Source organism: Coenobita brevimanus, chromosome 5 (assembly GCF_032717465.1).
Source record: "Coenobita brevimanus isolate Jiangsu-jjx chromosome 5, ASM3271746v2, whole genome shotgun sequence".
Taxonomy (NCBI): domain Eukaryota; kingdom Metazoa; phylum Arthropoda; class Malacostraca; order Decapoda; family Coenobitidae; genus Coenobita; species Coenobita brevimanus.
The window spans coordinates 22,128,870-22,152,519 of record NC_136958.1 but is presented as its reverse complement, the minus strand read 5'-3'; the positions used below and the strand labels follow the sequence as shown (position 1 = coordinate 22,152,519).

The 23,650-nt window shown below is 41.2% G+C and overlaps 1 protein-coding gene across 1 annotated transcript in view; it reads right to left on the bottom strand.

Moving 5' to 3' along the window:
• LOC145398453 (trans-1,2-dihydrobenzene-1,2-diol dehydrogenase-like) overlaps window positions 1-21,264 on the bottom strand; it is a 100,633-nt gene extending 79,369 nt beyond the window's left edge. The window contains exon 1 of the mRNA XM_080271336.1: window positions 21,063-21,264. Coding sequence (XP_080127462.1) covers window positions 21,063-21,264 — 202 coding nt within the window. The remainder of the gene's footprint in view (window positions 1-21,062) is intronic.
• Window positions 21,265-23,650: the final 2,386 nt, after the last annotated feature.

The window sequence follows — 23,650 nt, the reverse complement described above, 5'->3', positions numbered from 1 at the left end:
CGGCGCTAACACCCACCGTCCATATTGAATACATGCTAGGGCTGTCTCATACAGGACTGGCGTATTGGTATTAGCGGGGGTACTGATGAGACTTGAGATGTTTGTGTTACTAAGCAGCTCAGTGTACGTATCAGGTATGTGTTAAATGAAACTATAAGTGAGAGGTTCTTAGGATTCATTGCTCTGAAGAATCTTGAAGCTGCTTCTGTGGCTAATGCTTTGGTGGGGGAACGCCGTAAGCAAGGACTAAATATCAATAAACTAACACACACAGCTTGTTGCCTGCCAGAGGTAGCTGATTTTTTTTACTTGGTTTCAGCTCTGATTAACTTCATCCGTGGCTCAGCCTTACGCCATGATGTCTTTGAAGAGCTCCAAAGAGACAGGCAATTGCCAGTTCAGGAACTTCCCAAAGTGTGTCGACACAAATGGGAATACAGCCATAAGGCCCTTAAGGCAGTATCCCAACGATATGATGTCCTAATGGAAACGAGAACTCTGTAACTATGGACAATCTGGTGAAGAAAAAGCCTTGGCTAATGGACTCCTTCAATTCTTAAGTAAGTTTGAGACAGTTTTTCTCTTGGTTACCTTCACTGAAGTTTTTGACATGACAACCCCACAATCAATGATTCGGCAGAGTGAGAATATGGATCATGCTGCAGCAGTTAACATGGCACAAGAAACAATCACATTCTCAACGACAAAAGAACTGCAGATGACCATTTCAACACCATTTGGCAAAAAACAATTGATTTTGTTACAGCAAGATTCATTACTTCATCACTTAATCAACCTGCAAGATAAAAAAGGCAAAAGAAAAATTTTCACGGTTGTTAGAATTATTTCCAATTTAGACCACAGGCCAAAGAGACACTCCTGACAGGGTTTAGGACCCAAAAACCTACTGCAAAAGGTCTCTTTATTGTCCCATACTTGGCAAGGTCTTCTGTGAGTTTAGACCAAGATTTGATGAACCAAAGAGTATCCTACCTGGTGTAGCTGCTTTCCATCCATCATCTAAAGATTTCGTAAATTGAAATGATTTGAAATACCTTTGCCGACCAGCATTCAGTGGAAAGTGAGACTCTTCATGCAGAGTTCCTTGTTGCCCAGAGAACACTGCAAGATGTGAAAACCATATGCGGTGCTTTGGATAAACTGAAACCACTGCAGCATGGCTTCACCACACTCTGGACTTTGATGCATCTGGCCCTCACTTTTCCTGTCAGTAATACCAAATGTGAGCAATCTTTTTCTGTCTCAAAATTGGTCAAAACATACCTCAGGGCAACAATGGGCCAGGAACAACTGACCAGTCTAGGTACAATTTCTGTTGAAAAAGTTGTGGTGGATTCTCTTGATCCTGATTTGGTAGCTGATAAATTTGTAGCTCTCCCAGTACCATCACAGTCAAGTTCTGGAGAATCCACCAAAAGGTGTTTGTCTCATATTTAACTGAGGCAAGATGATTAATGGAGTGACATGCAATGTACAGTACTACCTTGACCCCATGTCCTTTTTCTTTTTTCTGTTTGATGTGAGAAATACCTTGAACTCATAGTTTGCAAATTTATAATTACTTATCGGTACTGTTTGTATCAGTGTATCACAGGAAGGATCTTACGCCCATAATTTTCAACTTTTCCTTCCCTTTTAGATGCATGGGAAGGTCATCCTTCGCTGAATTAGAATTCTTTAAAAAAAAATCCTTCTCTTTCTGAGCTACTCGAAAGGCAAGGTCTTCCCTTCGAGCAGCCGAAGTAAATGGAACTTGACGGAATCCTTTGACCCGTCTCTTGAAAAACCCCTTCGCAATTTTTATGCACTCTTGTAGTTTATTGTCTTAAATGTATTTAAAATATCGATGAAAGGTACTTTACAACTTTATTAATGCGATTTACAACAATATACTGATTTTTAAAGTGCCATTTGTATCTCTTTTAAAGTGTTACCATGTCGGTTGAGATGTTTGGCAAGACATAAAGTGAGCAGACGACGTACTACCTCCGATATTCATCCAGTCTTATATGATCTGACACTGACAAATCTTACATATTATGGCCAGAGTCATACAAGGATTTTTTTCAAGAAATATTTTGCATGTTAATTAGCCCAGAAAAGGAAAATCTGCCATCAAGGTCACACGAATGGTTCGGCTCAAGTCTTCCAGCTGGGAAAAAAACAAGTGCCATCATGCGGGTCCATGAGACGGACGTTAACAAGATATTCTTACATTTATGAATAACAATATTAAAAATAATAATATTCCTTGAATACAATTTATTATAAAAATATTGCCTTGAGGAGTGAACACTGCTGCAGTGTTGGCCAGAATGGCTTTTATGGCTGAATACAAACCAACAATATGGATGTGGTGGTGACCTTCCACATCTCAAATGTGTTGAACTTTCACTATCCAACACGAGATATGCGTGCTTTAATGAATTAGTTTATAAATCTAATGCTCCACCATACTCAATACCTGCAGGATGGGTAGTTTTAGCTGAACAGGGCTACCAACCTGAACATTTTCCTTTCCCTTCCAAGGGAATCTGTTTGAATACCAAGGGAAATCAAAACTCATTCGATAAGAAAGGAAGGTTTGAGGAACAGGTTATTTTTAAGAATAAGGCTGTTAGTTTTTACAGAATACATGAATTCCTGTTGTATGAAATAGGTTTTTATGGAATAAACGAATTCTTGTTGTATGAACCTGTTTTTGTATAATAAATGAGTTCTTGTATGAACTGTTTGTTGTTCCAACAAAAGGTTATATCACTTTTATCAGGGAGGGATCAAGCCCCCCCTCCCTCCCCCCAAAAAATGACCTTTGGTGATGCCACTGTTAGGTCCACAGCTCAGGATTTCAAATTTGTTACTCTTGAGCGCCATGTTATCTGCTTCTGTCCAAGAATATACAAAATTTAAGTTTTCGGATGTCTTGCTTGCTTGTTGCGACCTGGCTCTAGTTTCTGTCATTGGGGGAAGATAAAAGGAAGGAATCGTGCATGATACTATATTCCTTATCAGCACCAAGAACAGGAGCGGCCCTAGCACCACTGACAACTTGGGAGTAGCGAGAATGATGTCTCTGTACTGTGATTGCTTGCGTCCTTTGCATGAGGAAACTGTGTAGCCATTCCCCTGTTTTGCCCGAAATGACAAGGAGGATATCATGACCGACTTTGTCGAAAGCTTTGGTAAAATCCAAGAATACGACATCTACATTTTTTCCTTTCGGCAGGCTTATTGAGCAGCCATTCATAGTGAGGCAGGAGTCTGGATAGGCAGGATTGACTCTTTCGGAATCCATGCTGTTTCTCGTTTAATGGGCCACTTGCTTCCAAGTGATCAGTTATCCTGTCCTGTAGGGTCTTTTCAAAGCTCTTAGTTGTGTGGGACATTAGGGTGACAGGACGATAGATCATAGCTTGAACTTGTAGTTTGGGGTGATGGTGGGCGGTTGTACTATGGCTGCAACTGTTCCCAAGTCTAGTGAGCACCACCTGTGTGTGCAAAGAGCGCGTGCCAAGGCCTCTGCATTTTGTCAGGATTTATTGCCGGTGCTTCATCTGGCCCCGCTGATGCTTTGGGCATCAGCATTTTTATGGCCCATTTCAGGTCTTCTTTTGATACTTGGACATCTTGCAAGTGGTGCTGAGCGACCTGGGCCTTATCCTCTACCAAGAACCATTCAGGGTCTTGAATCATACTGTCAAGGCTTGGTGTGTCAAAGATCTTTTCATAATACTTGAGAATAATTTGACTCATTTCTTCTGGTCTTGGGTGTTGGTATCCTCTGCTGTTTGGAAGGGCCCAATTTAAGTTTTGACCTTTGATGTTCTCAAGTAAAAGGTGTAAAAGTACTTGGAAGATGTCCCTGATATTAGAGATGGCTCATTCGCCATTTTGTCTTTCTGTCTCGTGAGATTCCTTGACTTGATGTTCAGTATTTATTAACCTCTATTCTAATGTCATCATTCTATCCTGGTTTATCATTCTCCTCGGCTGGCTGTTTTGGGTTGTCCTCCTGCTCATTAAAACCCTTCTGTTCCTAGGGATGTTTCGCCGGGAGGCTTGTGGTTTCTTTTTTGAAACATATTGGTACCACGTCTGCAGAATGGCTTCTAGTATGCAGTGGAACATGGTGTCAGGGTCTTTGTTTTCCAGCGTTTGCTTCCATTCTGGTTGCAGTGTTGCCAGATCGTGAGATGCCGATTTCACCAGACAACCATCAAAATTTCACCAGATTTCACCATCTGTTTATTATGATGCAAAATGTGTTAATGAAAAACATTACATTTATAATTCAAAATTCAAAGAATTGATTTCCGTTATTCTTTATCTTGATATGTGATGACGACTCTTTTTCTTTCACTGGGGGACATGAGTTGTCAGAGTTGCTGTTCATTGTTGAAAGGATTGGTATATCACAAGCTGCAAAACGAAAAATGGCATGCAAACATCCAATGAAACCACCACCCTTATTACAAGAGGAACAACTACCACCACCAATAATGATAATAATAATAATAATAATTATATGTGTGTGTGCTATCCTGACAACGTAATGTCCACACCATCATATCGTGACTGTGATATAATGTGATGGGTCAGAAGTAATTTGAACAGCTAGTGTCCCAGAATACAATCACTAATACTTCTCTTGAAGCTGTTTGCCATATCTTCAACCAATCATATTATCTAAGGAATGAATCACGGCTGGTTACTGTGGATATTTTATCAGGCTACACATGAAAGGACAATATAGTAAATGTGCATATAAGCTACATCTATAATTTTTACCAAAAATTCACCTTCATTTCACTTGAACATCATGCAATCATCATCCAGTCATTCACTTTACAAAATTTTCAGTTTAGTTCATGAAGCATATCTGTCACAATAAACATCAGAACGAAGCTGACACAACTTGCTGACCGTCCCGATATTGTACCATACACACCCATTTCTCTAAAAATAATCCCTCTTCTGACACATTATGTGATTCACTGGTCCTTGAGGGATATTTTATAAAGTTTTTTTCTTCGTAGTTTACTTTAAATGTTGCATTTACCTTATGAAATCTATGAGGGTTCATGCCAACGGCCACATGACAAGGTCAAACGGTGGAAACTGGAATCAGCTGTTGGATGTAAACATTGAACTAGTTGCCATACGCCACCACTGAGTCACAAACATGGTTAACTAATATATATATATATATATATATATATATATATATATATATATATATATATATATATATATATATATATATATTAAAAAAAATTTACAGCACCGATCGGAGGATTGAGGTTATTTCAGCAATAATGATTGGTCATCTACAATTTCACCAGATTTCACCAAATATTGTCTGGTTCCAAACTCTTAATTTTTCTTCACCAGGAAGCTTAAAATTTCACCAGATTTGGGAAATCTGGTGAAAATTTTCACCATCTGGCAACGCTGCCTGGTTGGCCAAGTTCTGTTTGGAGAAGAGCCCAGTTAATAGTCTCACTGTGAATGTTGAACGAGGAAAATTCACGGGAAGGTCGAGATTCTGCTGTGATCCCATATTTGCGGTATATTGTGGTTGCCGTTTTTAGGATGTGATCTGAGAATATGGCCGTTTCTATTGCAGGGTTTCTCTTTCGCGGAAATCATCTTCTGTTGTGGAAGAACAAATGAGTGAAACCTAGAGAGGCGGTGGCAGAATCGGTAGAGAAGCAGCCTGCAGTCCAAATAGACTCAGGTTCGAATCCTGGCTGGGGCAGGGAACAGTTTAAGGATTTGAATTTCATAAAAATCAGACTTTTCTGATCTACCACATGACGTGCCAACATGTCATAAAAGTACCCCTGCTAATACCAGTACATCAATCCTGTATGAGACAGCCCTAGCATGTATTCAACATGGATGGTGGGTGTTAGTGCTGAAGTGGTGACATGTGGAGATGAAGGACTACTGGGCCCCAAGGAGGACTACTGGGACTTGGGAATAGGCACTGAAGCCTTTGCCCAGGGTTGGACATGTAAAAAAAAAAAGAGTATGTGGATGGACCTCCTTCCACACAAATGCGGAAAATTTCCACGCTGCTAATTTTACGATAAAGGAGATATTTACATAGTCAGGAGGCATTAACATGCATTGTTTTATATATATATATATATATATATATATATATATATATATATATATATATATATATATATATATATATAAGTTAGGAGGCATTAACCTGCATCATTATATATATCTATCATTTTTTTGGGGAGGGGGCATTAACATGCATTGTTATTTATACTGTTAAGAAGCGGGATATTGTAGTTACGTAGTCGAGAAGTTATTTTTACTGATTCCCGATGTTTACCACAGCTCCAGTACAAGGCAGAGTAGCCAGTTTGCCTCCAGTTTGTGAGCGAAGTTGTTTCTTAAGTTATGCATTAATTTTTGTGCTCTTTTTCTCCATAATGTTTTGTTTACGTGACTGTTAAATAATGTAATTTAATTTGAGAGTGTATGCTAAATAATTTGCAGTGTTATGTAATTTAAGAAGAGTCTGGCATGGTTGGATATCTCCGAGCTGGTAACTGTTGTAACTATGCTCTTTCTCTCTATCTGTCTGGAATATACCAGAACTGTTGAAAAATGTAAAAGTTTCTAGAGTAATGTAAGGCTATATAAGGATGGGGAAGAGACTAGAGCAGTTCAGTCAGTTTTCAGTTCAGTTTGAGTGTCAGTGCGGTGTCAGTGAAGTAAATTTTCGATACTTATGAAAACAGTGAAGTGTTGTTGGCAAACAATGAAATGTTACTGAAGTTTGTATATCATCGGTACTTGTGAAAAATAGTGTTGTCAAGCATTAACTGTAAATCCAGTTAGTAAAGTTTGTATAGCTCCAGTGCTTGTGAGAACAGTGAAGTTGGAAAGCATTAAGTGTAATTATTTGAAAAATAAATACAGTGAACTTAAGAAGCCAGTGCTTATTTACGACGCCTGAGCTGATCCTGCATACTGTGCACCTAAAGGCTGACCATAGGAAGAACAACTCACTGGGCAACATCCTTCCAATACTGTACTCCTGCTGTTGGAGCCTGTGGCAGTGTAGAACAGGGATATAACACCGGTGTCAGGAGTGGGATAATTTAAGTGCACCAGTGAGTCTAACCTTCGACATGGATGCAAAAGGTGTACAGACACAAGGCCAAGCATCGCTGGCTGCAATTATGAAGCTATTCCAAGCACCAAGTCTACAATTACAAGCTAAACTACCGACACAGAATGAAGGACAAAAAGAACTCAAAGAACAATTACAAGCATGCAATGAAAGTCAGAAAGAACTCTAAAAACAATTACAGGCCCAAACTGATGAACAGAAAGAGCTCAGGAACAAAAAGAACAACTGCAGGCACAGAACGAAGAACAAAAATAACGATATGAACAACTTCAACAGATATTACAGGAGCAACAGCAGGAAATACAACTGAGGGTTCAAAGACAGCTTGATGCATTCATGGGGGAAATGAAGGAAGAACAGCAACAGCTTAAGGAGGAAGTAGAAGCCAAGCTAGAACAGCAGAAGTATGGGGTAAGCAGTAATGTGATGGAGTGTAAACAGCATGCAGACAACCAGTTGAAGACAATTAGTGAGGAAATAATGACAGAGTGCAAACACCATGTGGACAACTAGCTGATAATTAGTGAGGGAATAGCAGTGGAGTGCAGACAGCATGAAGATAACCAGCTGAAACATGTGGTTGACAATGTGAAGATAATTAGTGAGCAAAATGAAGCCGTAGAAAAATATTACACTGCAGAGCCTCAGGTTAGTGTACAGGGAGCATATGAAAGGAATGAACAGGTATGGTGAATCTTGATGGATCCTAGGCATCTAAAGATAGCATTACAGGGCTGAATAATCAGAATGTAGGTCTTTTAAGTCCTGGCCTAAATTACAGTATGATGCCCCAGTTTTTAGGTGACGAATCAGTACAGTGCAAGGCTATAACAGAGGTCCAATTAAAAAGAAACCACAGGAACTTGATGGTAGAGTATCTTGGGAAGCTTACTGTGCAGTTTGAGTTAGTTGCTGATTAGAATGACTGGGATGACAGGCAGAGGGCAGTGCAGCTTGCTACTAGCCTTAAGGGTGCCGCAATGGAAATTTTGGGCCAGATGTCAGCAGTGGAGAGGAATAGTTATCAGCCCCTAGTAGAAATGCTGGAGTGCAGATATGGAACCATGTACCAGACTGAGGCTTACAGAGCAAGATCCCGGAGCCGTGTTTGGGCTTGAGGAGAATCCCTACAGCAGCTTGCTCATGACCTGGAGAGTATGGCATACAAGGCATATGCTGGAGGAGCACCTAACCTGTTGGCTATTCTTCTCAGGGGCCAGTTCATCGATGCTCCTGACAGTGCAAAGTTGAAAGTGCAAGTGAAGCAGGCACTACCAAGGAGCATGCAAGAAGCACTAGCCATGGCTCTAGAATCTGAGTCCTACATAAGGTCCAATACATCCACTTTTCAGGCAAGTCGTAGTGCAGGATTCAAGGAAAGAAAGAGGAAGGTATGTGAAATGGAAAAATTTGTAGGAAGTTGCCAGTGCAGGGAAAAGCCAGGACACAGAAAAAAGGACCGTTACAAGTGGAAGAGGGAACAGGAGAAGACCAGAGGAGGCTGCTGGTTCTGAAGGAAGCCGGGACACAAGAAGGACGATAGTCACAAATGGAAGAAGGAGCAAGAACAAAGCAATGCAAGGAAATCTTCAATTGTCACAAAAGCGTGTTGGACATGTAGTGAGGTGGGACACTTCAGTTCTGAGTGTCCAAAGAAAAAAAAAGGATGATAAGGCAACAGAAGACCAGAAAGAACCAGAAAACTAGTGGAGGTTGTTGTTAAGGGACAACCGCCAGCTAGCTTTGCCCAAGTTGCCCCACCACCGAGAAAATGCAAGAGAACAGCAATCGACAGTGTGCTAATAGACAGAAGGATAGATGGAAAGAAATGTTCCCTGGTGATTGATTCAGACTCAGAGCAGACTTTTGTGAGGCTCGATGTTTTACATCATCGGTATCCGCCTGAGTCATCAGAAAAACTGTGTGGCATAACTGGGCACCACATAGAACTGAGGGGACCCCTGGATGTCCGGATTGAAGTGGCAGGGCAAGAAGCTGCTCTTGAAGTCTACATGGCCGACTTGGAGGATCCTTGCCTTCTGGGTCTGGACTATCTGATGTCCATAGGATATGAGCTGGACTTTTGCTCCATGAAGCTGGAGGTTTGAGGAAGGTCAGTTCCCTTCATGGCAGCGAAAAGTTTCAGTTCTGGTGGCGTGGTGAGGGCGCTGCACACTACAGTGATACCCCCACAACCAGGACAGTTGCTCCAGTGTAAAGTGAATGGCTCTCTTGACAGCTGTCTAGGGGTGGTGAAGCCTGATGTACAGTGCAAGACAAAGGACAGAATGATGGTGGGGAGAACTCTGGTGGAAACAGGTGCAGCTGAAGTGCTGCTTGTAGTGGCCAATTTCTCCTGTGAGCTACAGAAGAGCGGCAAGAGAGAAATTCTGGCACTGTGCCAGGTGGTGGACCCTAAGTGGCACCAAAAGAAGGCCTGTAAAAGAAGCAGAGTCAAAGAAGATGGGTACCTGCCAGACCATGTACAAGACATATATTCAAGGAGTTGCCAATGCCTGGATGGCTCACAAGTGGTGAAGTTGAGGTAGCTGCTGACAAAATTTGCTGATGTCTTCTTCAATGGAGACCTAGACTTAGGGTGCACTGATGTGGTAGAGCATAGTATAGATAACGGAGATCACTGCCCAATTAAACAGCCAGCGTGGAGAATGGTGCCAACCCAATGGCAAGAAATGGAGAAGGTGTTGGAGAATCTCCAAGGCCAAGGAATGATAGAAAAGTCTAGCAGTCCTTGGGCATCAGTAGTGATTCTGGTAAGGAAGGAGGATGGCTAAGTAAGGTGCTGTGTAGATTATCAAGCCCTGAACGAAGTGACAGTGAAAGACGCATACCCCTCACCAAGAACTGATGACACCATTGATGCTCTGTCAGGTGCTAAGTGGTTCTCCACCCTAGACATGAAGGCAGGATATCATCAGGTCAAAGTTGCAGAGGAGGACAAAGAGAAGACAGCCTTTTCATACGGGACAGGGTTTATCATAGTTTAAAGTGATGCCATTTGGCCTATGCAGTGCCCAGCTACTTTTGAGCACCTCGTGGATTGCGTACTTGAAGGCCTGCACTGGCAGACAACTCTCATGTGTCTGGATGATGTAATTGTGTTGGTACGGACTTTTGACCAGGAAGTTGAGAGGCTGTCAGAGATGTTGAACAGATCCATGCAGCCATCTCAAGCTGAACTTCAAGAAATGCTATTTGTTTCAGAAGGAAGTAAAGTACCAGGGACACATTGTAGGCGAAAGCGGCATCCGTACTGACCCAGAGAAGGTGGCAGCTGTGGAAAACTGGACAGTTCCAACTTGTGTGAAAGGGCTACGGAGCTTCCTTGGCTTGTGTACCTACTATTAGCGTTTTGCCAAGGACTTTGCCATGACAGCTGCACCTCTGCACAAGCTGTTGGGGAAGAGGTAGAAGTTTGCATGGACAGCTGAGACTCTGAAAGCCTTCAACAAACTCAAACATGCATTGACAAGCTCTCCAATATTGCCATACCCTGATCAGAGTCAGCCATTTATCTTAGACTGTGATGATAGTGACCTTGGTACTGGTGCAGTCCTGTCACAGAAGAAGAATGAAAAAGAGTATGTGGTAGCATATTACAGCAAGAAGCTCAGCCCCCCGGAGCAGAACTACTATGTGAGTTCTTGGCAGTGATGAAGAGCCTTGATTTCTTCCATCCCTACTTGTATGGGTCCTACTTTATCATTAGGAGGGACCATGCAGCACTCAGGTGGCCGAGAACACTAAAGAATCCAGAAGGGCAACTGGCACGCTGGCTCAGGAAGCTAGACCAGCACAATTATGGCGTGCAGCACCGTCCTGGGTGGGTACATGACAATGCTGACAGCCTGAGTCATCAGCCTTGTCATCCAGAGTGCTGGCAGCGTAGTAGAAAAGATCATTGTAAGAAATGCAGCCATACTGCAGTGACAGGGCCAGCATCAGATGAAGACATGAAGAGGATGCAGATTTACAACCACTGCTAGAGAGGCTGCAGTGGAGTACAGTGTGACCGTCTTCAGAAGAAGTTTCCAGGTTAAGCCCTGCAACTAAGAGTTACCGGAGTCAATGGGACCTTCTTCGTTTGAACAACAGGCTGCTGGGGTGTCACTGGGAGACACCCGATGGCCTCAGCAAGCATTGGAAATTAGTGGTTCTGAAGAAAATATGGTCTAAGACCTTTGATGAGTCTCATAACCTGATCACTAGTGGGCACCTGAGAGTGAAGAAAACCCTAAGCAGCTGCAACAGAGGCTGTACTGGATTGGCATGCATCAGGGTGTTGAAGAGTTCTGTTGGGCCTGTGATGTATACTGTGCCAAGAAGGGATCAAGACACGTGGTTGTGCCCCTCTGTAGCTGTACCAAGTGGGCCCACCAATGGAAAGAGATGCGTTGGACAGTGCTGGACCTCTGGGACGCACTGAAAGAGGAAACCTGTATATATGTTTCGCCATGGACTACTTCACAAAGTGGCCAGAAGCCTATGCTATCCCTGATCAAGAGGCTGTTACTGTTGCTCAGGTGTTGGTTGACCAGTTTTTTTGTCGTTTTGGGATGCCACAAAAACTACCTTCGGAGCAGGGTAGAAACTTTGAGTCTGCTGTATTCCATGCATGCTGCAATTTATTGGGGATCAAGAAGACTGGGACGACCCCACTAAGACCACAGTCAGATGGGATGGAGCAGAAATTCAACTGGGCCCTGGGACAAGAACTGTTTGCACAGAGGGACAAACAAACTGGGGCCAGAAATTACCTGCATTGCTGAAGGCATATCGGTCTGCATTCCATGAGTCTACTGACGACTCACATGCTAAACTGATGTTGGGTCACTAGTTAGGCTTACATGTTGACTTGTTAGTGGGAAAACCTCCTGGTAAAGAGCTGCCTACAGATACTTCCAGCTATGCGAAGCATCTTTAAGAAAGGCTGGCTGAGGTACATCATCAAGTGCGAGGAGTCCTTAAGTTTTCAGAAGTGATGAAGTGCAAGTGTGTTGCCAAGGCAAGTGAGGTGATCTTCAGGGATGGTGACTATGTTTGGTTATACAATCTCAGCGAAAGGAGGGACAGTCACTGAAGCTGAAGAGACAATGGGATGGGCCTTACACTGTGTTGGACTGCCTACTAGATGTAACATATTGGATCTTGAAGGCAGAAAGTCTCGTCCAAAGGTGGTACATGTGAATCGTCTGTGGCAGTACTAGAGGCCATGGCAGTACAGCTGGGATATCTCCGAGGAATCGTGCTATCCTGCAATCGAGGATGTTGAGGAGGACCAAGGAGCTGAAGCGCAACAGGATGGTGACAGTTTCCCGTTGGAAAAAGTGAATCAGGAAGAGGACCAAGACCACCCAGTAGGAGTGAACTGTATAGAGGAACAAGGACTTCGTCGGAAGCAGCATTGAAGAAGACAAAATAAGTTGAGGGATTATTTTGTGTATAGTTAGATGTTTCATTAGGATTAGGTATGTTTGCATATATTATGTAGTTTTGTCAGGACGACCAAGAACTACGGAGGGGGTAGTGTTAAGAAGCGGGATTTGGTAGTTAGGTAGTTGAGAAGTTACTCACTGATTCCCGATGTTTACCGTAGCTCCGGTATGAGTCTGAGTTGCCAGTTTGCCTGCAGTTTGTGAGCATAGTTGTTCTGTAAGTTATGCATCAATGTTTGTGCTCTTTTTCTCTATAATGTTTTATTCATGTGACTGCTTCTTAAATTATGTAATTTAATTTAAATTTGTGTGGTAAATAATTTAGTGTTATGTAATTAAAAAAAAAAAAAAAAAAAACTCTGGCATGTTCTGGATGTCTCCGAGTTGGTAACTGTTGTAACCGTACTCTCTCTCTCTCTCTCTCTCTCTCTCTCTCTCTGAAATACACCAGAATTGTGGGAAAATGTACAAGTTTCTAGAGTAACGTAAGGCTATATAAGGATGGGGAAGAGACTAGAGCAGTTCAGTTAGTTTTCAGTTCAGTTTGATCATCAGTGAAGTCTGTATATTTTCGATACTTGTGAAAACGGTGAAGTATTGTTGGCAAACAATGAAGTGTTACTGAAGTTTGTATATCATCGGTACGTGTGAAAAATAATGAAGTGTTGTCAAGCATTAACTGTAATTGCAGTTAGTAAACTTTGAATAGCTCCAGTGCTTGTGTGAACAGTGAAATTGGAAAGCATTAAGTGAAATTATTTGGAAAATAAAGACAGTGGACTTAAGATGCCTGTGTTTATTTACGATGCCTGGGCTGATCCTGTGTACTAGGCACCTAAAGACTGACCACAGGATGAACAACTCACTGGGCAATGTCCTGCCCGTACTGTACTACTGCTGTTGGACCCTGTGGCAGTGTGGAACGGGGACGTAATAATATTTATCATAGTTAGGAGGCATTAACATCCATTGTTATTTATATCTATCATAGTTAAGTTGTTGAAAATGTATCGTTCGTGCATAATACACTCATTTATAACAAGGAAAAGCACGTCGTGAACCACTGTCTACTTGAACCCGACTGGCAGCATTGTTGCTTCTTTATTACTTAGCAAATTACTCACAAGACAATGCCATACACTTGAAGTCATACTTAAAAGTGTTCAGGAACAGCATGAGCAATTCTTGCAGTAAATCGTGTGTAAATGAACAGCGAACGAGTTTGGCATTGTATGATGGCCAGCATGACCTCACTGATGTAATCAGTTCGTGGTTGATTGCCTGTATATATACTTTTATCGTACAGGTATATATTAATGAATAGAGTGAGTTTTACGCCAGGTACCCCTTTTTTGGATAAGGGATAAGGCGTTGCCCCTGGGTAGAGGACTTTGGTTTGGAGCGTGTAGCATTTTATGACCGGATGCCCTTCTTGATGTCTACCAATGACCCTTGGGTGGATTCGATCCTCCGACCCTTCGGTCAGAACGGAGCGCTCTAACCCACTGAGCCACGGCTGCTAATGAATGTAATAGTTATATGGTTATTTTCTTTATATTATTTACATGGTATGGATAAATTTGTCTCTTGTTTTATTACTTTTCAGCATGTATTTGAAGAACTGTTTTGGCATATTAACCATATACTGTAACTTCTGTACACATCAATCAGAATATGTTTTAATTAACCATTTATACCTGTTTTTGCAGTAATCTTAACAATCTAATTTATATCATTTTAGCTGTATTAGCACTGCATTCTCTATCATCTTGGCCACTAAACGAGAACGTGTGGAAAATGACGTCATATCCGGTGTGGATTTTAGACAGTGCTAAATGTGTGTTCATTTGCTAGATCCTTGTTGTTAGTAAAGAGGAAGTCCAAGATGTTGATTCTGGCTGGCATCTAGATGACTTGACGGGCAAATATATTATGTACAAGCTGTAGCAGGACTTTGGCTTTGTCTCGGTCCTCTCTTGTAACCCCTGCTATTGCATATTGCTGTCGGGCAGTGGATGAAGAGGAAGTTAAAGTCTCCAGATAGGATTAAACCTGGCATAGGAGGGGGCAATTCATCCAGTGTTTTAGTAATCTTCTCACATACATACTTGAAATTTTCTGGTGTGCAAGTTGGGGGAGAGTAACAGTTAGCTATAATTAAGTTTAGAGATGTCACATGTGCCATTTGTAATTCGACCTCATCTTTTGAAAAGGTTACCAAAGACTTAGTATCTGCAGCCAGGTCATTCTGGATATACAGTACAACTCCAACGTGACTTCTCCTTTCTTGATCTGCGCTGAAATAGTGTAATTATCACTGTTTATTTTATTCTTCCCTGCCTCCGTTTTAAGGTGGGATTCTTTTCGGGCAATGAACATGAGGTCCTCTAGCCTTGCAAGTTCCTCTAAGAATAGGGTCTTGCTCTAGTTTGTTTTCAGGCAGAGATCCTGGATGTTGCCCATGAGAAAGCATCCTAGCAGGAGATTATGGCTCCCAACCATGAAAATCTCATGGTGGTAGGAGGACCAGGTTCCCAGCAATTCCGAGTCTCCTTTAGGTGGTTGGTGACTCATTCCTAGGGCCTCTACCGTTATCATCACCAATATCATTGAGCCCTGCATCTCTGCTCTTATCTCGGCAAGCATGCAAAAAAAAATGGCCATTACTTGTTAGATTCTAGGAAGACACCTACGGTTGGGCTCAGCTGTTTGCTGTGAAGAATGATAAGTAGGAAGAAGTGAAGCACAATGAGGACTTATCATTTCTCCTATTTCCCTTTTTGCTCTGTTGAGGCATGTTCCTTCTTGTGTTTCTGGTGCCCTTCACATTGAGGTAATTACAGCTATCCATATAACAGGCTTTTCATAGGAGTGGGTTATTGCACACCAGAGGATGGAAATAGGGGCATTTCCAGCCAACTATGCACCCGTTTTTTCCTTTCATATCATGTTTCAGAAGCTATCGGCATGGTTCAAGATGGCTGAATTTCCACCCATCACCCTTTGGATCATGTTTGCAAATGTTACTTTTCGTAGTAGGCACGTGCTAGTGGGGTCTTAATCCACCTTGCCCACAATTCATTGCAGAAGGGCTATATGTGATCATCATTTATTCATTTGTGAGTCTGCATCAATTAATTCTTGAACCAATGAATGGATCATCTTCAAATTTTGCACAGATGTTGGGCATTTGGAAATGAGGAAGTGGTTCAGTTTTGGTGAAAATCACACCAGGGGTAAGGGTTGGAGTGGGACCTCCAATTTTGTAGCAAATTTTTCAAAGTTCTATAGGAGGCAAATGGTAAGAAATAGACACATGGTTACTCTTTATCATTAACAGGAAGTCATATATGGAGGTTCTATTGGCATCATTACATTTGACCTTTGGTGACCTTGAAAGGTCAGAATCAAGGTCACACATTTTCTGTGAGACTGAGCATCAATTAACTCTTGAATTAATGAACAGATCATCTTCAGACTTTGCACAGGCGTTGGGCATGTGGAACTGAGGAAGTGGTTTGATTTTAGTGAAAGTCCAGGAAGGGTAAGGGTGGGAATAGGGGGCCCACCATTTAGGGCAAATTATTCAGAGTGACATAGGAGGCAAACAGTGAGAGATAGACACATGGTTACTCTAATCAATAATAGGAAGTCATATACTGTATGGGGATTCTGCTGGTACAGTTATATTCGACTTTGGGTGACCTTGAATGGTCAAATTCAAGGTCACATATATGTTGTCAGTCTATGCATCGATTAACTCTTAAACCAATGAACGGATCATCTTCAATATTTGCACGGGTGTTCAGTATGTGGAACTGAGTGGTTCAATTTTAAAGAAAATCCACCAGGGGTAAGGGTGGGAGTGGGGGGCCCCAAATTTGGGGTGCGGGCAGGGTATCGTGACCTCGGGCCACTTTGCTCTAGTTTTCATAGAGTTTCCCGATACATTAAGCCAATGGGTGTCCACATTAGCACGGGGCTGTGCCTAGGGCCTACTGTTATTCTCGTTACATTGGGGTTGAGGCTTGGTCTTGTCTGTCTTTGTCACTTGGTATGTTTTAGCCGATGAATCACTTAGTGGTTTCCAACTTTCAGTTAAATTTTGTTTCGAGATGGCACCAGTGCATCAGTGCATTTTGCAGTCTCTTTGTGCCTATTGATTGCCTCTTCATATTTAGTTACCCACTTTTTTTCATTAATGTATTATTTCTGACAGCATGTTTGGCATATGAATGTTCTACGGGTCATAGAAAACACAAGTTCTGGTATACAATAGCATTCTAAACTAATTTCATACTTTCCAAACACCTGTTTTACTTCCTTTCACTTTTCACCAAACTCCTTAACTTCTAAGTGTAGTTTTCTATACAGGCACTTACATATATTATTTACAATTTCATGCATGAGCGTCGCTATCATAAGATTTCCGAAGGCATCACTCCCGCACGTTTTTCTGCTGTCATAATCTACATTTCTACTGAGACGGCAATGACTGAGGCAGTAACCAGCTGAATATTTTATAAACCGTCACTATCGGGATAAATATTGTTCGCATTACTCTTTCGTGAAAACACATCACTCTCTACGCCATCATAAATATTTCGTAAACGTCTGTATAGTAAACATGACACAAACGTCATTATCGTAATGTTTCACCAAACACTTTTCCTCTCGTATAAACACATCACTCGTCACTATCGTATTTATTTCGTAAACATCATTATTGTAAATAGCACACACACGACAAGGTCGTAAATATTTCACAAACGTCACTACTGTTAATACTAGACAAACATTAACAGTCGTAAATATTTCACAAATGTCGCTATCGTTAATATAACACAGACATCACTATCATTTAACAAATGTCACTATCGTTATTATTTCTCCGTCACTATCGTTTTTACCAACACACATCTCATACTAAAATTATTCCAGTGTATGATAATCAAAGTAGCATTTTGTGCACAGAGGAACCTCACAGCCTTTGCAAAAGTATTGTCTTGGATGGAGGCTGTTTTGCGGACATACGGGTTGCTTGCCCTGGACGGGCAAGTGAGGAATCGGAGAGGATGCCTGATTACTTGATGACAATAATCACCTGTAGTAGTAGGACAATAACTTATAGGTTTAAGAGATGCATTCTGTTGTGTCAGCTGAACGTAGGGACAGGGAAAGGAGGGGGAAAATTCCGGGCAAGGATTCAAACAATGACACAAAAGCGATCGCATCGAGGAACATTCCTCGGGGCCCAGAGTAGCCCTGGGCCGAGGTCCTCCCCTGTCCTTCAATGGAATCTGCAGCGTAAGGGTTAGTCACCCGTTCCCGGACAGGCGGGGCTCGATATTTTCACTCGGTTTGTCTGTTTCTTTGTCTATCTGCCTATGTGCTTGTCTGTCTGTCTATCTGCTAACAACTTTACGTGAAAACCACCGGTGCTATTTTTACTAAAATTACATGGATGATGGGTTATGACCTCCTAATCACCTGATAAAATTTTGGACCAAGCCTCTGGCTGTAGGCCCCAAAAATGAAAAAAAAAATAATAATAATGAATGGAGGATGGAAAAACAAAGGAAAAAAAACAAGTTCGTGTGTCTAAAGGCATTCTCCATTCATAAAATGTTTATAACAATTGGATTTAAAATCGAAAGGATTAAATGTATGTGGGAAGCAACTCCCAGGAAGTGAATTCCAGAGAGTGGTAGGTCTGGGGATAAATAAATTTTGATAGCAGATGTTCTGCATTGTGAGGGAGAGAGTGTGAGTTCATGGGCGCCCTAGTATTTCGGAAGAAAATGTGAAGGGGAAGCACAATTGAAGCCAGTTCGTTAGAGCACTTACGGTAAAAATATCGATAAATAGTGCTAAAGAAGCAACATCTCTACATACTGATAACGGATGAAGATTCAGCGTTATGGCAAGATTATTGATTAATCTAATGGCTTTATTTTGAATTTTGTCCAACTGCCTTAATGCAACCGCTCCACATCCACTCCACAGTGGTGAACAGTATTCGATCTGAGAACGCACATGCCTTTTGTATATTGTGGCCATCTGCTCATGAGTGAAGAAGTCACGAACTGTGTACATAAGTCCAAGATTTTTAGAAGCACTTTTAGCAAGGGATTTAACATAAACTGTCCAGCTTAGGTTGGGGTTTACAGTAACACCTAGGATATCAATTGTAGTGGATATGGGAATATTGACATCATTTAAAATTATGTGAGAGTCTGAGGGATTCTTTCTATTGGAGAAATTAATGTATTTAGTTTTCTGTGCATTAAATGAGACCAGATTTTTTTGTCCCCATTGATTAATTTTAGAAAGGTCCTAGTTCAGAGAAATTGCTGTGTTTATTTAGGAGTTCAATATATCAACTTCTGTAAAGGAGGTACTAAATGTGAAAGAACTTTAAAGGGTCGAGTCATCAGCATAAGGGTGTATTGGGTTGTGCGTGACAAACAGGTCATTTATATGAATGAGAAAGAGGGTTGGCGCCAAAACTGATCCCTGAGGTACGCCAGCATTTATGGAATGAAACTGAGAATAATTTCCATCCACCATGACCCGTATTTTTCTACTATGAAGGTAAGAAGAAATTAGAGGAACTAGTGATGCAAGGCCATAGTGTGACATCTTAGACAATAAGGCCTGGTGCCTTACCCTGTCTAATGCTTTTGAAATATCAAGTGCTACTGTGTGTGTTTCACCATGTTGGTGTATTGTTTTGTTGATCTGATGAGTAAGAAGACAAAGAATATCTACAGTTGAACGTTCCTGTCTAAATCCATACTGCCAATCATTGATCAATTTACTGATTTCTAGATGCTTGACTATGTGTTTGTTAATTAGTGTCTCAAAAACTTTACCGATAATGGAAGTTATTGCAATTGGTCTATAGTTTGATCAATCAGAAGTTGCCCCCTTTTTAGGAACTGGATGGATATTTGCTTCTTTCTAAGGGACTGGAAAAATTGAAGTACGGATGAATATGCGGGAATATTTTGCTAATACAGGAGCCAACACTGAGGTGCAGTTTTTAAGTACTATTGAAGGAATTTCATCTGGACCAGTGGCTTTGTCTGCTGATAGATTCTGTAATACGGCTTGTACGTATCTGGTGTGAATCATGAAAGGAGTTATTTGAGGGGAATCAAAATCAAGTATAGGAATATTATGATTTTCTGATTTTAGGGTTGAGTTTGTTGAAAAAATGTCAACAAAAAGGTTGGCTTTTCCACGTGGGTCACTTACTAGATTTCCATTGGGGGACTGTAATGGTGGAATGGAAGAGGTGGTGGTGAAGTTAGGTTTGAATGAATTAAGGGTTGACCAGAGTATTTGGTTATCATTTGGATTGTTTAGTAGTTTGTTAGCTTGTCTTTGTAGAAAGTTTGATTTAGAAAGATTGATAATAGTTTTGGCATGATTCCTGATATTTTTATAATAGTTAAGGGCATCTTTGATTATGGTCCTTGTATAAGTGTTATAGGCCATTTGACATTATTCCTTTCAAATTCGTCATACCATTATGAAACCAAAACCTAAATGTGCATCTTTCAAATCTGCATTCTATAGTATACCTAATAACATCTGGGGGGTCACCCCCAGTTAGCGGTAGGGAAGACAGTGTCAGGTGGGTCGGGCCTAAAATTTCAAATGGATATAAAACCGTCATTTTTCACCCGATTTACGCCAGATTTGTTATGTGACGTCTTTGAGTAGTTATCCTGTTGTGTTTATATGTCAGCACTAAAATGATTGCCGGGGACGGGTTTGCTGTGCCTTGGCACCGCTTTTTCTTTGGTTTGTCATCCATTTCCTTTTATTTTTTTCTTCTTGCCATTTTCGAAATACTGTGTGTGTGTGTGTGTGTGTGTGTGTGTGTGTGTGTGTGTGTGTGTGTGTGTGTGTGTGTGTGTGTGTGTGGTGAAAATGCTAGCAATCATGTTGTCTGTCTGGAAATAGGGAACATGGCTTTGTGATATGTTAGACTGGATATTCTATAAAGCTGAAAATAGTATATGGTAATGTACTAGCCACTGTATTCATTTGTTTACTTATTCATTTTTGGAAAGTTGATAGTATTGCCTGCCCGTCATTCTACTGGTAGAGCCATGACGTCGAGGATGAAGGAGGTGTGTTAAGAGGATGGTTATAACTCTCAAGATGTGTCTGCCATTTCCTGCCATGTAAATTGTCGACATGAACTTTGCTCGGTGTCCTGCCCTTCAGCATACCTACCAACATAAAGCGCGAGTACAAGAATTATTTCATCATAGGTGATTCAGAAGACCCTGGTGTTGTCATTTTTATTTCACTTTAAATTTCACTTGTGGTAAATGCACCATGTGTGTTTGTCACTATCAATCTGGACTACATAAATAATCCAGCAGTCAACTATGCGGTCTACTCACCAATATCTGAATCCTTGGCCAACTCAGCATAAGATCCGTACGCCTTCTCTATTCCAAATCTATCAGCAAACTTCTTGGCGTCGTCAATGTTCCTGGCTGCCACCGCCATAACACGGTGCTGGGAGGTCGGATACACCTTCAGAGCCGTAGTGAAGTCACTGGATATCATGCCAGCACTCACGATACCCCAACGTGTCGCCATGTTTGTGCTGGTTGTAGTTTTCTGTGTCTGACAGAGAAAGGTCTATGGTATATTCTGTATGCTAAGGAAGCAATTAGTTAAATAATCTATTCTTTAATTATGAAAACATAAGTAAAATTATAGTACCGTTACCACTACTACTGCTACAGGAATAATAGAAAGTGCAAAAAATAATAATGACTTACAGTGATTTACCAGGTTCTGCAGCAATGAAATTATATAAGCACTGGCTTTATTCACACCACAATTATTTACACTGACCCGGAGGCAGTGCAGGAGGAAAATGAAAAAGATACGCTAATTTACGGTCAATTCCTCAATTCTGCCAGCAAGTTTTAACGGCAGATTTTTTTTTTTCTCAATCTGCCCCGATACTTCGAAATGGAACCGTTGAATTAACAGTCATGGTCATTTTTCTATTCCACTCCAAGACGAAAGACTAGGGTGGGCAAAAGTCTCACAGGAAGCGTGGGAATCGAACCCCCCCTTCTCAGCTGAGGCTGATTGTGCTTTTTGGTCACACCACCGACATCCCCTCCGAAATAAGTATGAAAATTAATTATTGGTCGATTCTGAGTGAGTAATCATCATCATCATCATCATCATCATCACTATCATCCATCCATTCATCCATCCATCCACAGTCCGATCCTACGTTGCCCCGTGAGAAGCATAGGAGCCCTTGGCTAGGCATGTTGGTCTTAACATTTAAGATGAGAGTGACCTGCTGCACTCTTCCCTGAGTGGCATTATGTCTGCAATAATCCCCAACTAACCCTTGGATTTAAACCTTCACCAGCTCAATCCGATTGGAGCGCCGTAATTACCCACTAATAATAATAATAAATAATAATAATGGAAGTGTGAGAAGGACGGGTAATACATTTTCTTTTTTATTCACCATACAAAGATGAGTGATAATGAACAATGTTGTTGTTTGGTATTATTTTAGTCATGATAAGAGCTTGTCTGGTAGAGGCAGCCGTCACCTCAATTGGGTAGGAAAATCTGTCAGTTTGGGTACGAATGAGTTATAAGTATGCATTTTGTGTTGATAGGGTTAGTTAGAGGGGTAGTTTATAGCACAACAGTAAATATTCTAACTTTTGGGGCTAATGGTGGTAGGGTATGGGAAGTCATATCACCATGCGATTCAGGTACACAGACCCCCTCACCTCAGGAATAAGCAGGTAGTCAGTGAATATCTTGGAAGATAGAGGACGTCATATTAGTGGATCGTAGGAGTATTTCGATCTTTAAAAAGGATTAGAATTATTAAAAAGGAAGAATTTCAGCATGTCTCACGGCTGTACTAGATCCAGCCGTAGTTTGAGAATTATGTATATGAATGCTAGAAGTAATATTACAAAGCATGATGACTTAATTGCTTATGCAACTGCAGAAAATCCTAACAATTATGATTGCATGGTTAAACCCTCAAGCAGTATACAGACTGCTTAAGCTAGATAAGGAAAACGATAGTTTTCTTTACAGCGAAAAAAAAATCAGTCATAGAGAACATGGCCGGCGTTATTTAAGGGGAATTATGTAACCCAGACACTGACTGGAATAATTTGCATGCATATGCATAAGGGAACAGGTTCTTAGAACTGGCAGACTTATATTTGATAATCTTGCAATGAATACACTGACATAAAGTAATATAATCAACCCTGTCCCAAAAACAGTCAGTGACCTAATGAACGTGGATGAGGTAGATGCGATTTTTTTTTATATCAGTGGTCACAGTATCAACCTTGTACTTAATATAAATTGCAAAACCAATATAAATATCTTCCTACTTCCTAACCTCAAAAAGCAAACTTTGATAAAATGAGAAACTTTTTCAAAATTTACTGAATCAAATTGTTTCATCACCATCATATTCATCATCATCATCATCATCATCATCATCGTCATCATCATCCGGCTCTCCTTTCTCACCCTAGGGCAAGGTGAGGAACAGCAACGTCCAGACAGCCCAAATTTGCCCAGTTCAATGGGCCATGCTTCCATTCACTCGCCATTCAAGTCCCCGGAATCCTGACTATCTGATACGCCAAAAACATTCACCACAAACTGTAGCTTCACATAAAAGTATCCGAATGAGTCAGTCTGGAGGCTGTCAGGTTAAAAAAGAGTGCCAAATCCCTGATCATGCGCTTCTCCTTACAATATTTATCCACCCAGCTCAGTCTCTTGTCAGTCTCCTAGCCTCACAGACTTCCAAACTTCTCTTCCTCACACACTTATCCACCATATCCCTCCACCTTCTCCTTGGCGTACCTCGCCTCCTCCCTCCTTCAAATTCGCTCAGATATACCTTTTTCACCACTTTATTGTTATCCATTCTCTCCACATGACTATACCATCTCAGCACACTATC